Source organism: Micropterus salmoides, unplaced genomic scaffold (genome assembly GCF_014851395.1).
Source record: "Micropterus salmoides isolate LMB-PRFRI ecotype aquatic unplaced genomic scaffold, ASM1485139v1 Ms_hic_scaffold_2421, whole genome shotgun sequence".
Classification (NCBI taxonomy): domain Eukaryota; kingdom Metazoa; phylum Chordata; class Actinopteri; order Centrarchiformes; family Centrarchidae; genus Micropterus; species Micropterus salmoides.
The window spans coordinates 9,604-25,787 of NW_024041620.1; the positions used below are offsets into that span (position 1 = coordinate 9,604).

General features: G+C 39.4%; 1 protein-coding gene across 1 annotated transcript; it reads right to left on the minus strand.

The window, feature by feature from the left end:
• Positions 1–6,560: 6,560 nt before the first annotated feature.
• On the minus strand, positions 6,561–15,912 carry LOC119918797 (coatomer subunit epsilon-like). The gene is made up of 10 exons (XM_038739485.1): positions 15,754–15,912; positions 15,547–15,609; positions 15,285–15,385; positions 14,574–14,726; positions 13,708–13,761; positions 13,420–13,501; positions 12,844–12,999; positions 7,986–8,054; positions 7,218–7,292; positions 6,561–6,879 (listed from the first exon to the last, which is right to left on the minus strand). The coding sequence occupies exons 1-10, from the start codon at positions 15,853–15,855 to the stop codon at positions 6,826–6,828; spliced, it is 909 nt and encodes a 302-aa protein (XP_038595413.1). The 5' UTR covers positions 15,856–15,912; the 3' UTR covers positions 6,561–6,825.
• Between the last annotated feature and the right edge of the window lie 272 nt (positions 15,913–16,184).

Sequence of the window (16,184 nt, forward strand, 5' to 3'; positions counted from 1 at the left end):
TGTTGTAAAGTATCATCAGTTTGTGTCCACTCTCTCATTCACTGACGATTTGCATTAAAACACAGACATATGTATCTGTGACCTCACACGCCCAGTGTTTCCTCTATATGCGGTGCGCCGCTGCTGAATCATGACCGCCACTACTAAAATTTCCCACGATCATTAAACTATGCGCTACAAATGTTTACACTCGCACACTGTGCGAGCACGGCAGCACTCAATGCTCGGCTCGCTTCCTCTTCTCGTTCTTGCAGAACCTACGTGTCAGATGGTGATATAAGAGCAGCAACGTAACTCTAAATCAGGAGGTGCGTAGCGAGTGTTTGATTGTCCGAGCGGCAGAAAGTGACGGTGAACGCGAGCAGAGGAAAATATTCTGGCAGTAAATGTACGTTGTCTGTTACAAGTCTGTTGTTTCCAACCTGCTGGAAAAGTGAAGCCGGTTAGCGCTAAGTTAGCTAACATCTCCCCTCCTCTTCAGACTGCTCAGCTGAGCAGGAAAGCTTCTACAGCAGCTACACAGCTGCTATGTAACTTAACATTAGCTCAATTTATAGAAAGTAACTGGAAGCTGTATTTTATTACTGCCTACTTATCCAATGTTGAGAACATCAGGTACAAACTTAGACTAAACTGACGTAGCCTGCAGCTCTGTCCTGTACAGACTGATTCAATTATTTTTCAGTTTTCAGTCTGAAAAAGTGATTTTGGAAAAGAAAGGACGGAAGTGACTGAAGGAGCTGAAGTTAGTAAAGCTAATTAGTGATGCAAACTAGTCCTTTTAAGCTAATGAGGAGATATTTCCTTTTGGATTTCAATGTGCAAATAAAATACACCTCAGAAGGGAGGAGGTTTCTCATGTTGCCTATTTTTTATATTAATGTCTACAGACTAATGTCAGAAGCTATAAAATGAAAAAAAGGCAAACATAAGGCAAACATGAACAGTCGTATCTATAATGATTCTGAGGTCATATTAACAGGGTTTTCCTGCCGTTAAGGCTTAGAGGTGATGCCCAAAACATGCTGTGCCATCAATGTGAAATCACTGTGGAGCAACAGAACCAACCAAATTACTTTCTCCAGATCTAAAGGTTGTAGTTCCTCCAGTAGACTGATCTTTGGGTGCTGTTTATTTATTATGTGCTCGAGCTTTGTCAACTATTTGTTCAGAGATATGGTGAAAATAATGCCCCAATATGATGTGAAATTACATATTTATCATTTGAAAACATAAAATTTTGGGGGTGATGTTTGTCCTGCCCCGCTGCTGAAAAAATCCTAGAGGAAACACTGCACCCCCCATAAACGCAAACAACCACATGCATCATAAATGCAATGCACAACTCATAAACCACAAACCAATTTAACCCGTGTGACAAACGTGTGTGTAGAGTGAAACTAAAAAGTGGAAGGAGTACAGCAACATTCACACTTTAGAATATGACACTGTATTTGGAATTTCGATATTTGTCACTCTGTTTACCTGAGAAAAAATTAAACACTTAACTTGGTGAGAGAAGGTGAGTGTGTTTGGGGTGGGGATGATCCCTGTGCACAGTACTGCGTGAGTGGTTTTCAGGTTTTACTATGCTCAAGTGTACTGTACAAATTAGAGCAGCACCTATGCAGGTTGAGTTAAACACAACTTGTTGGTAAGCCACTTGAGCTCTACAGTTACATAAAGCCACTGTGGTACATCATAATCTCCTGACTCATCCATTGGCACAACTGATATTGGCATTTTAAAATTGTAAACAAAATGTTTCCTTTAATTAGTTAAGTCTGTGTTAAGTCGGCTCTGTTTTGTATTTTATGGACTCTTCTTTATGTGTGATATGAATTGGGTGTTCATTGTGATAAAAAAAATTGAGCCAGGGGAGTGGGAAAAAGACTAACTAACTAACTTAAATTTATGAGAAACAAATAATGAAAAATCTACAAGTTAAAAACTTAAATATTCTCTGACATTATAGTCATACATTTATGAGAGAAACTCAAAAATAGTGATTTTAGCCCAAAATCACAATATTATCAACTGCACTTTAGAGACTTTGCTGTGAATTTGGTGTATGTATGAAAACACTAGCGTGAATGGGATTTTTTGTGACTTTAATTTCAGGAAATTTCCATGTTGTAAATTTACCCATTTCATCTATGAATTATTAACCCTCATTCTAATATTTTTTGGACACGTAAAATAGTCAATCTAAAAATGTGAAAAGGCTTGGGCTCTGCTCACCTCTCAGCCTTCTTCTCCAGTCCTTCTCTGTTTATCTTAATCACCCCATCTCCTCTTCTCTAACCCTGTATCATCATCCACTGAGGCTTTGCATTAATACAGTAGCATGCATACACCTCAGAAATTAGCCGTATAATTAATTAAGATCTCCTCCCTAAATCACAGAGGCTGCAGGGCTCGCTGTATAAATGTAATGCTGTTGTGTTAAGAATAACTTCATTTCAGCTGCAAGCCCAGTGGATCAAGTCAAGATGAAATCTAAAAATAATACATCAAGTGTTATGTATTAATAGTTCTCATTAACACTGAGTTCAGATGTAACGTATGGGAAACACTGCACATTGATAGATTTATATTGTTACTGAATTGACAAGCTGTGATTATAACTCTTCTCAAATCTATTAGGAGTCCACAGTGGACTCTTTTGACGTCTCACACTTGTGTAGGTTATTGTAACCAGGTTTGGCTGCCTTCATTGTGCTCCCCTGGCTGAGTACAGCAACCTAAGCATACAACACAGTCAAATAATTATTCAAGTATTGCTCAGACTGTTTTCATATTTAGAACCTAACTGCACAGTGGAAAATGCAGACCAGAGTAAGTGGAGATGTTAAATGGGTCAACGTTCATTCTTTACACATGACTGGGAGTATACTGTAAGTAAGAAAAGAGGATTTGTTTGTTTCTCTGGTTTTGTGAGTGCACATCGTCAAATAACTAAAGAATGCCATGATTTTCTACTCCATGGCGGCAGCAGTCTGTTGGTCTCATTTCCAAAAATATAATGTAGATGCAACAGTTCAAATGTGTAATGTGCGATAATGATCATATACAGTCCCCTCCAAAAGTATTGGAAAGGTAAGGCAAATTCCTTTGTTTTTGTTGTTCACTGAAGACATTTGGGTTTAAGATCAAAAGATGAGTATGAGACAAGAGTTCAGAATTTCAACTTTCATTTCATGGTACTCACATTGAGATGTGTTAAACAACTCAGGACATACTACCCTTTGTTTCAACATGTCCATTTTTCAATTGAGCAAAACTATTGGAAAATGTGACTGACAGATGTTTCTTGTTGCCCAGATGTTGCCTTTTAGGTTGATTGTCCAAACATTAAATAGCTCTGCATGACTAGTCCAAGCCCCGCGACCCTGTACGCAGGATAAGCGGTTGACGATGGATGGATGGATGGATGGACTAGTCTAAGTTTTCATCCTTGGTTCAAACCTATAAAGACTGCATTTCCAGTTAAAAAGGATAAACCAACATGAAGACCAGAGAGCTGTCTATGGGAGAAAAGCAAGCCATTGTTAAGGAAAATCGACCAGAGCCATTCGACAAACATTAGGCATAGCAAGCACAACAATTTGTAATGTCCTGAAAAAGAAATAAACTACTGGTGTACTGAGAGGTCGGCCAAGGAAAACAACAGTAGTTGCTGACAGAAATATCGTGAGAGCTGTGAAGAAAATCCTCAAAACATCAGTAAGTGACATCACCAACGACCTCCACAGTGCAGGGGTGAAGGTATCACAATCCAATGTTAGAAGAAGACTCAAAGAGCAGAAATATAGAGGCCACACCACAAGATGCAAACCACTCATCAGCAGTAAGAATCGGAAGGTTCTGCAACACAATCTTATGGACTGATGAGACCAAGATTAATCTCTACCAAAGCGATGGAAAGGCCAAAGTGTGGAGAAAGAAAGGAACTGCTTATGCTTAAACAACAAGCACTGAAAGAAGCTGCGGCAAAAGCCTGGAATAGCATCACAAATGAAGAATGCAACAGTTTGGTGATGTCGATGGGTCGCAGGCTTGAGGCAGTTATTGCAAGCAAGGGTTATGCCACCAAATATTAAATGTTATTTACTTGAAGATTATTTATTCCTTTACTTTTGCTCACCTAAGAATGCTGTGGTCTAATACAAACGCTGATATGTCCTAAGTTGTTTAACACATCTAGATGTGAATACCAGGAAATGAAAGCTGAAATTCTGAACTCTTGTCTCATACTCATCTTTTGATTGATTGACTTTCTTAAACCCAAATGTCTTCAGTGAACAACAAAAACACAGGAATTTGCCTTACCGTTCCAATACTTTTGGAGGGGACTGTATACACAGTGGGACGCTATGAATTTGTCCAAAAACTGAGGTAGCCATTCCTTTGCCAAATATATAGGTACTACTGCAAATCCATAAGCATAAATTAATAATAGCAAATTCATAATATTTTTGCATCAATGTGAAGAAACACAATTTTGATTTACTGGATTTGTCAAAAACATTTATTCCTTTCAGGTTATTGTGGTCATTCAGTTTCCTTGATTTTCCAGAAAAACAAACAAAATGTTTTATCCACATTGCCCACCTTTGATTTAGGTATATTTCATGTGTAAGTGTGTGAGAGAGAAAGAGATATAGCGGGAAGGGGATGGTGGAAGTCTGCACATACCATAGTAAAAGAAATTCACAGAAATGAGATGTTATTGTGTTTTGTTTGTATGTATATGTAAACAGTCGTATTTGTTCGCATTCACATTACCGGAAGGAATAAGATGCAAACTGAAGATACAACTCTTTGATTTTAGTCTTAGTCTTTATTGGCTGGGCTCATTATCGACCATCTTTAACTAAAAAATACATACTTCATTATAATCCCTGTCCAGAGCATGTGCCTTCAATTACAACTCCTGAGAGATGGGAGGCTCAGAGGCCACACTTCTGCAGTGACGGGGCTCTCTCAATAGATGAGTGAGCTGCTAAGCGCATTAATTAATTAAGGGTGTAAATAAAGCAACCTTGGGGAGCTGGGGGATCAATATGCGTTGCGGTTGTGTGTCACCCACCTGAAACAGACTTTCTGTCAGTCCCCGCCTGACCTGCGTCCACAAAAAGGCGCAAAAGAAGAACAGGGCGATTTCGGTGCAGGTAATGTATGCGTTATCCAGGAGAGTCCGTTTGGAGAGCTCCACGCCGCAGTTACTACAGTCTCTCCACGCACCCAGCATCACCGTGGTGGCTCTGATGACGAGGTCCAAGTATCCCGGCATGGGCTCCACCTCCACCGGCCCGGTGTCCCCGCTCATTGTGGTGCGGTGCACAGACAACAAAAACGTGCAAACCGGAAAAAATAAATACTCCAATTGAGAGACAGAAGGGATGCAGGGTGCAGTACAGCCCAGACGGTGTGGCTTAATCCGTCAACCAGCTTGCTAGCGCCCCTAAAACCAAGCTTAACTAGATAACCAGCTTGACCTGCTCAGTAGCCTAATTCTTTGTTTTCCAAATTAAGACGTGCCCATTTTTATATGGATAGTTTTATTAACTATAGCAGGGACCACCAGGTCTGACCACACATACGGCTATGAGGCTGTATCTGATGAAGCACGTAAAACAATAATTAAATAGGGTTGAGAATTAATATAGGCCATCAGCGCCTGTCTGATGGCAGTTTCTTCTGATCATCATTCCGTTATACGCTCACGGGCACATCAGCGCGTCCTGGTTAGCCGCCTAGCTAACCCAAGTCATGCGCACAAAACATTGAACGGACCAGCGTTGAAAGGAGCTTCAGAGCTAGCTGTTTGAATAAATTAACTTAAGACGAGATGTAGCGCACATATACAAAAAAGTTAATATCGCATTTTCCAGCGCCAAGCCCAGCCAGCACATGCGATTATTTTGCCACTTACGTTAGCAGTTTACGTACGTAACGTTACAGTCTCATCTTTCCGTTATTCGCCTTTGATAACGTTACCGTCTGAACCGTTACAGCAGCAGGTTCCCGACAAACCGGCACATATCTCACACGATGTCGCAGCTATTCCAGCTCAGAGAAAATAATAAATATGAATATTATCCTAGGAAGAGGCTGCCCACTCTGCTTCTTCTCCGCCGCCGCTGCTCTGGACCGGTCAACGTGTTCAAAGCTGCGTGTTTGACAAGTGGCGCTTCGCTTTCAATGGGAAGCAACTGGTACGTTAAAAGCACAACCGCGTTTAGTATCTCGAGAGGAAAAACCCGAGGGGGGCGTGACGTAATAAGGGCCGCTATCTTCTGTTTGAATTAGGGTAAAAAAAAGTATGACTTAAAGAGACAGTGCAAGAGTCCACATTAGACACTGTACGTCAAATTAATGTGTCAGGAAGCACCAAAAAAAACCACTTGCATGGGTATGATTAAGAGTCTATGGGGTGGAGCAGTGGATAAGACACATGCATTTGGTGTGGAGACATGGGTTCTGCCACACATCCACTAATGTGTCCCTAAGCAATACACTTAACCCTAGTTATCTCCAAACCAAACAAACACAACACAGGTATTAAACATTTATTATCATTTCAGAGGAATGTTTACATTAAACTTATGTGTTGTTTCCATAGGAGAAATGCAGATTTATAAAGAATGGATACTAAAGGCTGACAGAATCTGATCTGGTTCAAATAACACAGCCAAAGCTTCAATTAAACACACTTTTTCTTACAAGTTAAAATAAACAAATGCAGGTATGCAGGTTAGAAAGACAGAGTATAGAGAATTTATGGTTCATAATTGAGGTGTTACAGTGAAAGCAGATGTCTTATGCTGTGGCGGTGGGAGCGTACTGCATCACTAGTCTGTCAAACTCATTCTCCTGCAGGAAAACAAAGAGCAGAGAAAACAGTTAAACACCAGGACAAATATCTGCCCACGGAAACTGGCAAACTGTTGTGGCATGTTTATGTACATCTGCACTCCAGGTGATGTGTGACAAAGGCTAGAGATTCAGAGTTCAATGCTCTTGTTGACTCTGCTCCAAGGACACCTGCTGCCCAAATGTCAAAACAACCGAGCCAGGTAATCAAATTATAACACTGATTAAGGTTTATGAAGGTTTGTTAACAAGTGAAAGTGGATTGTGTGAACCTAAACAGCAATGGCCACAGGACAGAGACATACATTAAAAAACAAATGCAAACACAAGAAGGTTACCTTGGCTAAATAATCTTTAAGGTATGGGTGGGATCTGTGTGCATCTTTCAGCTGAGAGAGGTACCGGTTGGTTACCTGTAACACAAGTTAAAATTATTAAAGAGACATAAGTAATAGTGTAATTGAGTAATAATTAGAGTGAAAGAAGAGAGAAACAAATGCTATTCCATTCAGTGCACAGAAGATAAAAATAATTAACAACATTTTAATGACTTTTATAGTCTGATAGGACTCACACTGTTACAATGCTTAGCTTAAAACAAAAAAAGTCCATTGAAAAGTTGCTACTTTACCTGAGGATTAGGCTCATTGCCTAAATATGCCCACACAATTCCAGTTAACCTTGCACGTGATGTGCTAATCAACTGTTATCACAGTCGCAAACTGATGGCTTTGAGTCAATGGTCAGCATTCTACTGCATTACTATCAAATCCATGAAACTTAAGACAGATAATTGAGTGTTTATCTTATGAACTTTGTCTTCCAGGCTGTAAAATTCATACACAGCACTAAACCTGTGGAAGTGCTTAGATGACACTTTTTATGATAGAAGACAAACACAATCAAGAAATTGCCTAGTTGAATGCTTTTGCCAGGTTTCATCAACACATTAAAATTACTGAGTGGAGGATCATGCACTCGAAGTGCAGAGTGTTATTGGACAGAGATTTTATAAGTCGTCTTTCACTGAGGATGAGTTTGTCTAAAGGAAACTGACGGATGCTCAAGTGTTGCCTTCAGTAACAGCTTTGGGTCCAAAGTCTCACCTCAGGAGCTTTGCCCAGGTGCTGGGTCAGCACGATGAGGTTGATCAACGTCTCAGGGTGACTGCTGTCCTGAAGGGGGAAGAAAGACATGATATGAATAGACAGTGAGAGTCGTCCTCACAAAGCAAACTGGCTAGGAAAACATACACAGATGTGGATACACGGCAGTGAAAGATAAAAGTACACTCTATTCAGCTTGTTTCATTTCTTCATGTATATGTAAAACACTGTAACTTCGGTTTCTCTTATTTATTCTACTTATTTCCATTAAAACTTTTGTCTGATTTTGCTAGGACGAACATGAGCAGTGACATCTAAAGTCACATTATACTTTTGTTACGTTATGTCTGTTAGTAAGATAACATCCATGGACAAAAATCACTTTGTAATAATTTAACCAGTAGACTTTGTGTTGTCCATCTGTCATCAGTGAATGGCCTGACTCAAGAAGCAGCAGTGGGGTATTCCCAAAAATAAGCTCAGAAAAGCCAGACATCTGTGAAAAGCTTCACTTCTTTAACCTAAACAGTTGATTTCAGCCATCTCAGTGTCTGGTTAACTCGGGTCTGACTGTGTGATTGTACAACTTTAAAAAGCAAAAACAGACCTGAGTTAGTCAAGCACGGGTCACATCCATTCACAATACAATTGAACAGGGAGGTGCAATATTCACAAAGATAAGACAAAACAGCAAATATTTAACATTTATATAGTATGAATTTTTTTTAAAAAGACAAAGCGACACTATTTTATTCTTGTTGTGTCTTGTGGATAAACACGATTCAATGGGCAGGTTGTTTAGTACAGGCTATAGCCTACAAAAGAGTGTGTGGTGCCATCTGCTGTTACAATGCGAGTAGTTTTTGTTGAGGGAAGCATCCGCAGAACAGAAAACATTTGGCCTTATTTCTGAGACTTGAGATATCAGAGTGCAAGTCTTAATGCTATTAGAAATAAATAATTGTTTTCTGACAAAGTGATGGCTTTCTTTTCCTTGTCCCTTGTTTTTAGCTGTATGTACAGTGGGTACGGAAAGTATTCAGACCCCTTTAAATTTTTCACTCTTTGTTTCATTGCAGCCATTTTCCAAAAATCAAAAAAGTTCATTTTATTTCTCAGTAATGTACACTCAGCACCCCATCTTGACAGAAAAAAACAGAAATGTAGAAATTTTTGCAAATTTATTAAAAAAGAAAAACTGAAATATCACATGGTCATAAGTATTCAGACCCTTTGCCGTGACACTCATATTTAACTCAGGTGCTGTCTATTTCTTCTGATCATCCTTGAGATGGTTCTACACCTTCATTTGAGTCCAGCTGTGTTTGATTATACTGATTGGACTTGATTAGGAAAGCCACACACCTGTCTATATAAGACCTTACAGCTCACAGTGCATGTCAGAGCAAATGAGAATCATGAGGTCAAAGGAACTGCCTGAAGAGCTCAGAGACAGAATTGTGGCAAGGCACAGATCTGGCCAAGGTTACAAAAAAATTTCTGCTGCACTTAAGGTTCCTAAGAGCACAGTGGCCTCCATAATCCTCAAATGGAAGACGTTTGGGACGACCAGAACCCTTCCTAGAGCTGGCCGTCCGGCCAAACTGAGCTATCGGGGGAGAAGAGCCTTGGTGAGAGAGGTAAAGAAGAACCCAAAGGTCACTGTGGCTGAGCTCCAGAGATGCAGTCGGGAGATGGGAGAAAGTTGTAGTAAGTCAACCATCACTGCAGCAATCCCCAGTCGGGGCTTTATGGCAGAGTGGCCCGACGGAAGCCTCTCCTCAGTGCAAGACACATGAAAGCCCGCATGGAGTTTGCTAAAAAACACTGAAGGACTCCAAGATGGTGATAAATAAGATCCTCTGGTCTGATGAGACCAAGATAGAACTTTTTGGCCTTAATTCTAAGCGGTATGTGTGGAGAAAACCAGGCACTGCTCATCACCTGTCCAATACAGTCTCAACAGTGAAGCATGGTGGTGGCAGCATCATGCTGTGGGGGTGTTTTTCAGCTGCAGGGACAGGACGACTGGTTGCAATCGAGGGAAAGATGAATGCGGCCAAGTACAGGGATATCCTGGACGAAAACCTTTTCCAGAGTGCTCTGGACCTCAGACTGGGCCGAAGGTTTACCTTCCAACAAGACAATGACCCTAAGCACACCGCTAAAATAACGAAGGAGTGGCTTCACAACAACTCCGTGGCTGTTCTTGAATGGCCCAGCCAGAGCCCTGACTTAAACCCAATTGAGCATCTCTGGAGAGACCTGAAAATGGCTGTCCACCAACGTTTACCATCCAACCTGACAGAACTGGAGAGGATCTGCAAGGAGGAATGGCAGAGGATCCCAAATCCAGATGTGAAAAACTTGTTGCATCTTTCCCAAAACGACTCATGGCTGTTTAGATCAAAAGGGTGCTTCTACTAAATACTGAGCAAAGGGTCTGAATACTTATGACCATGTGATATTTCAGTTTTTCTTTTTAATAAATTTGCAAAAATTTCTACATTTCTGTTTTTTTCTGTCAAGATGGGGTGCTGAGTGTACATTACTGAGAAATAAAATGAACTTTTTTGATTTTTGGAAAATGGCTGCAATGAAACAAAGAGTGAAAGATTTAAAGGGGTCTGAATACTTTCCGTACCCACTGTATGTGCATTTCTATTTCAGTAAGTTGGGAGCCATGAAAAATGTCATATTCCTTATATCTGTACACATACCTGGCTAAAAAAGCTGATTTTGATTCTAAGGGTCATTTGTTTCATCAAGTTTTCTTTGGTTGTCAGTGCAAAGGGTTATTTGTATAATGACTTGTTTGTTTAATTTATTAACTGTAAACCACTGTGTGATGCGTAATTTATTTTTGCTTTATTTGTATATTGACTAATTGATTGTAAACCACTATGTGATGCGTAACTTATTTGTATATCGACTTGTTTATGTTTTACATTGATTGTTGTAAGGCACTTTGTTACCTGTATTGAAAACGGGGTATCCCCAGGATTCTCAAAGTTAAATTTAAGACTTTTTAATACCACCTAGGATGAAATTTGATACCAACTTCACTGCCGTTTAATGAAAAATCTGTATTAATTTTAAGTCTGAGAAAATTATTTTACGAAGTTACATACAAAACATTTTACTGTAATACATTCAAATTTAACACACTATAGCTTGGGGTGTGTTTGTACTTTGATAAGATAAAATGAATCAAGGACATCACATTGTGTTGAAAAGTGGTGGGAAGATAAGGGTTCAGATTAGGGGTGTGACAATACACTTAGCTCACATGCACAATTCACAATATTGGAGACAAGATATTTTAACACTATTTGATGAAATGTTCAATGCTGAAATATATTTAAATGGGAGTCTGGGGGTCCCCTAGAAATTTTTGAGCACTAAACACTTAATTTCCTGCATTCTGGAGACATTTTCTGCACCAGTTTATAGTAGAATTGTCTTTATTTAAATAAAGTGATTCAGATTTTTAACAATGCATATTTTTTTCTTTTATCTTTAAATTGCATGTTTTCTTATTGCACAAATAAACCTTTCTCAAAGTATTTTCATTAGTTTATTTTAACATTTCTTATTGCAAGCCATTTTTCACAACATATTTAACAAATGCTTTTAAAAAAAGTGATGGAGACATGTCCCCAGTATCCCCAGCGTAAATGACAACTATGTAATGAATACAATATTTGTGCACTAAGAACTCTTAAGGGGTGAAATCAAAAATACAAACAAATTGTGTGGTATGAGTTGTTGCAATTAGTAACACCTTGGCTAGATAAGGTAAAGTAATATAATATGCCAATTTCTGTTTTTCTAAAGCATCTAAAGGCTGCTTGACATATAGTATTATATAGTAATGGGGCGGTGATGGCGCATAGATAAGATGCTTGCCTTTGGTGTGGGAGACTGGGTTCAATTCCCATCCCTCCAGAGCCGTGCGACATGTACAGCAATTGTAAGTTGCGTCAGGTAAATGAATAAATGTAGTATTGGCTTGAAAGCAGCGGCGATAAGAAGTTGGGCTCCGGTTTGTTTTTTCCCTCGTTCAAGTGATCGGCGCATCTGGGTGATGTAAGTTTAATGTGTGTGCGTTAGTTTGATGTTTCCATTCACACAACGTTAGCCTACAACAGCGGCGCAATGCCGACACGGTCCTCGTCTACACACCTGTCTCTCCGTTACTGTTGTAAGATTCAGCGGGTCTTCCAGCTCTGCTGTTCCATTAGTGCTCGCCACAGTGTGACTGGCTCGCACGCCGATCAGCTTGTTGTGCTAACCGCAGCGCTACTGCCCTCAGCCTCGTCAGCCAACTTGTACGTATCTCTGGCTTTTTGAATTTCACACATTTGCCCATTCTGAGTCGTCGAGCTAACGTTAGTAGCACGTCAGAGACGTTTTCTTTTCTTTTCTAACAAATGACTGATTCGCACAGAGCTGGATGCCAGAGCTCGTGCACCGCGAACACACAGTTCAGAGCGTAAAGCTGAACACTAACGTAAACAGTAACGTTACCTGTACTGCCTGTAACATCAGTGTCACACCAAACGGAGTATATTATGAAGTCTCACACACACAAAGTATTAATTTATGACGTTACGGTATTAATTAAATCCTACAAAAGGACAAGAAAAAAATTTAAGACCTTGGTAAACGCAATTTAATACTTTGGTAATGAAATTTAAGACTTTAAAATACTTTTAAGACCCCGCGGGTACCCTGGAAAATTGCTATAAAAATAAAGCTATTATTATTATTAGATTTGCTTGTTTTAATTGTGCTTACACCAAAATGCATTAAGGTTGTCAGTTAATGTGTGATGAAGAGCCAATTGTCATCTAACCTTGTCAAGTGCCTCCTGTAGCACTCCCTCAGCCTCCTCCCACTTGTTCTGTGCCATGTAACAGGCCGCCTGCCCGTTGAGGAGCAGCAGTGTAGAGGAGTACTTGTCAGACATCTCCTGGAAAATGTAGTAGGCATCCTGCAGCTTCTCGCCACCCTGGAGCAACAAGCAGAATGCAAATAAATGTGGGGTGGAGTGTTGATCAGTGACAATACCAAAAAGCTAATAATAAAAGTGCACAACCCTACTTGTTTGATTGTTTTGTTTACTTATAATTGGTGTCACAGTTCCTTAAAGGTTGGCTTGGGGTAGCTTCAAGGTCAGCACCAAGAATTTCTACAAATCACCCTGTCGGCTAATTATTTCAAACCTGATTGGAGCGTCAGTCAATCACAATACAACTTAGGTGAGGATAACGTGATGAACAGGATTTTAATTCACTTGGTATATGTGCAAACACATACCATTCACTCCAATATGTACGGAGGGTTTACAAATTATTCATGATAGAGCATTTAATTATAAATCAACTACGTGCATCTTGGTTATGTTACGCAAACGTAACTGAATCCTCACCACAGCAATATTAACCCAAGCTGTGGCCAGCTGGGTTAGAGTAGCATCCTCATCCTGCTCCTGCATCTTCTTCAGCTCTTTCCTGTCAATGACAAGAAAATAATGTTAATGGTATTAGAGGAACACTGTGTATACTGTAGCTTTTAAGAGAGTTTACAATGAAGAATATGGACAGTATTTACACAACACATTCAAAACATACCTGGGTGTTTTACATGAGCCTTTGAATAAGAAAGCTTACATAACAATTCAATGTAAACATCATCCACTGTTTGCGTTTTACCCTACCTCGCCAGGTCAACACGATCCAGACTCAGCAACACCTGAATGGTCATTGCCATGCTGCAAAATAAACAAATTTTCAGGTCAGTTTGATTTCATATGGTTGCCTTCACTTTGAAGACAACAGTCTGAAACTGACCAGTGACCCATCAGAGAGAGGTTTGTGGAGAAGACGTGGTAGCCGGGACTTAACAACCCCCTTACTTTGTGTTTTGTATTTTTATTTAATGTTTCTGCCAAACTAAAGATTTTTTTAATGATTCTGGAATGTAAATTTAGCTCATCTTTCGCTTACACACATGCCAACATATTAGCCTTATATTTGACAGCACGGTGAGATCAAGACGTAAGTTATCGTTTTGAGAAAAATCCATATTTCTCTTTCAGTACTCGGGTATGAGTAATCGGTAGTCAGAGTCAGTAATCATCTATGCATCAGGAGCGTCTATTAAACCATAAGTTGTTTTTTTTAAATAAAAAACATTAAAGCTAAAGTGTGTAATGCTGATTTTTATATTATTGTGATAATTATTTCGGTATACAGAAATGTGGTAAAACACAAAAACTGGTTCCATACAATGCTTTTTGGAAATGTAAATATGTTTTGGCAGAATGTCTATTTGAGATGATGTCTAAATTGATCATTTTAGTAATTCTTAAATTTACCTTAAGTGGGTGGTTGTTCACATTGAAATGACAGGAACAAGGATGAAACCTCCATTTTTTTAGTAGTTCCAATGGAAGTAATTTATAGTTTGCAAAAAGTAACAGATTATGTTTTCTTTGCTGACATATTTATTTGAAATCAGTTTATATGGTGAACAAAATCTTGCTGAGACATTTTTTAAAGTGAAATCTTCATGCCTTCTTACCACTCCAGGCTTTCTCCTTGGTGCAGGGTCCTGAGAGCAGCATCCGTGTTCATCTCATGGTAGTAGATGGAGGCAGCCATGAGGAGGAAAGTGGTGTTGGTAGCATCCACACTCTTTGCCATCTTCTTGTCTAGATCAGCAACAATAGCATCTCTGCAGGGGGGAAAAATAGCAGCAGGAAAATTGTTAAGACAATGAGAGGAATTTTAACTCAAGAGAATCCTTGAATCACAATCAAGTACTAAAGAAGAAGATGAGGCTGGTTAGTAATAAAATAAAATTAATACATTTAAACAATCTGTAACATGGAGATAGATCAATATTATAAGACAAACTTCCAGCCTCATCTTCTTCTTTAGTACTTGATGATCAAACGCCCACATAGACATTAACTGTATTATTCTATCAAGGTGTGCAGTATGCTAAGAACAGAAAACCCTGGGAAGAAGCAACTACTGTGGTAATATATAACATTATCAAAAGCATGGTTTTCATCAGTCTTGTGTTGAGAACTAGGTTTCTGGTGGATACCCAGTATAATTGTTTAAGTGGTAAACTCAGGTGTGATTGCATATCTGACTGTAATATTTGCTGCTTACTGTTTAGTCTAATTTTGATACTGATCGAAAGACTCCTTGGCTAAAAATTTTAATGAATTTATCGTTCAGCCCCATTCCTATCCCATGTTGACCGTCAAATACAAGCGCTTACCTTTTGCTTTCATTGGATTTATACTCAGCAAACATCCTGACAGCCTGAAGCTCGGGTGGAGAGTTGGCCTTGATATCATCCAGGACAACAGCATACTTCCTCTGCAATAATAGTACAAAACACAACAGGTCAGGGAGGCTGGCTTTTAATCGGCCAAAAACCTGTGACAGCAATGAATAGCTAGTTAGCTAGTTAGCTAGCAGCTAACTTAATGACAAGAAACTAAGCACAGTGACATTCCTACTTGAGAAAATTGGTTTACCTGGGCTATGTATGCTCTGTACAGAAACATGTCCCTTTCAGTCTCCTTCTCGGGTGTTGACGGCTTTAAAGAAAAAACACAGGTAGAAGTTAGAAATATTCATTTTAGCACTGTTGCCAGAAAACACCATTAGTTGCGATGAAGCAGAGAGATAAAGACGAAACAGTATACTTCCAAAGATTCAGCTGATAACAATTCGATACCTACCTTCACCTTTTGAGCCTCGTTAATACACTGCTGATAACTGCCGATATAATAAGCATTTTTCACATCGAAGAGTTCATCCACATCTCCCTGCTGCGCCGCCATGTTGACTACAGAGCTTCCTGACACGTAGCAAAACTACGTCACTTTCCTTCTTTTCCCCTAGGATTGTGGGAGATTGAGTCCAACAACAAAAACGCAGGCGGCTGTTATAGAGCATCAGGGGTAAGTTAATTATAAAGATAGCTCAAATATACTAAAAAGTATTGTTCTTCCCTAAAAATAGCCATATCCTCACGTAGGTACACGACTATGTGTGAATTAATTTGCTTGAATACCAACTATAAATGTACAGCAGTGTTCATTTCGGCCTGTGCTTGCAAACTTAAAACCTGACCTAAAAACATCAGCTTGGCACTGGGAAATTGTAAGAA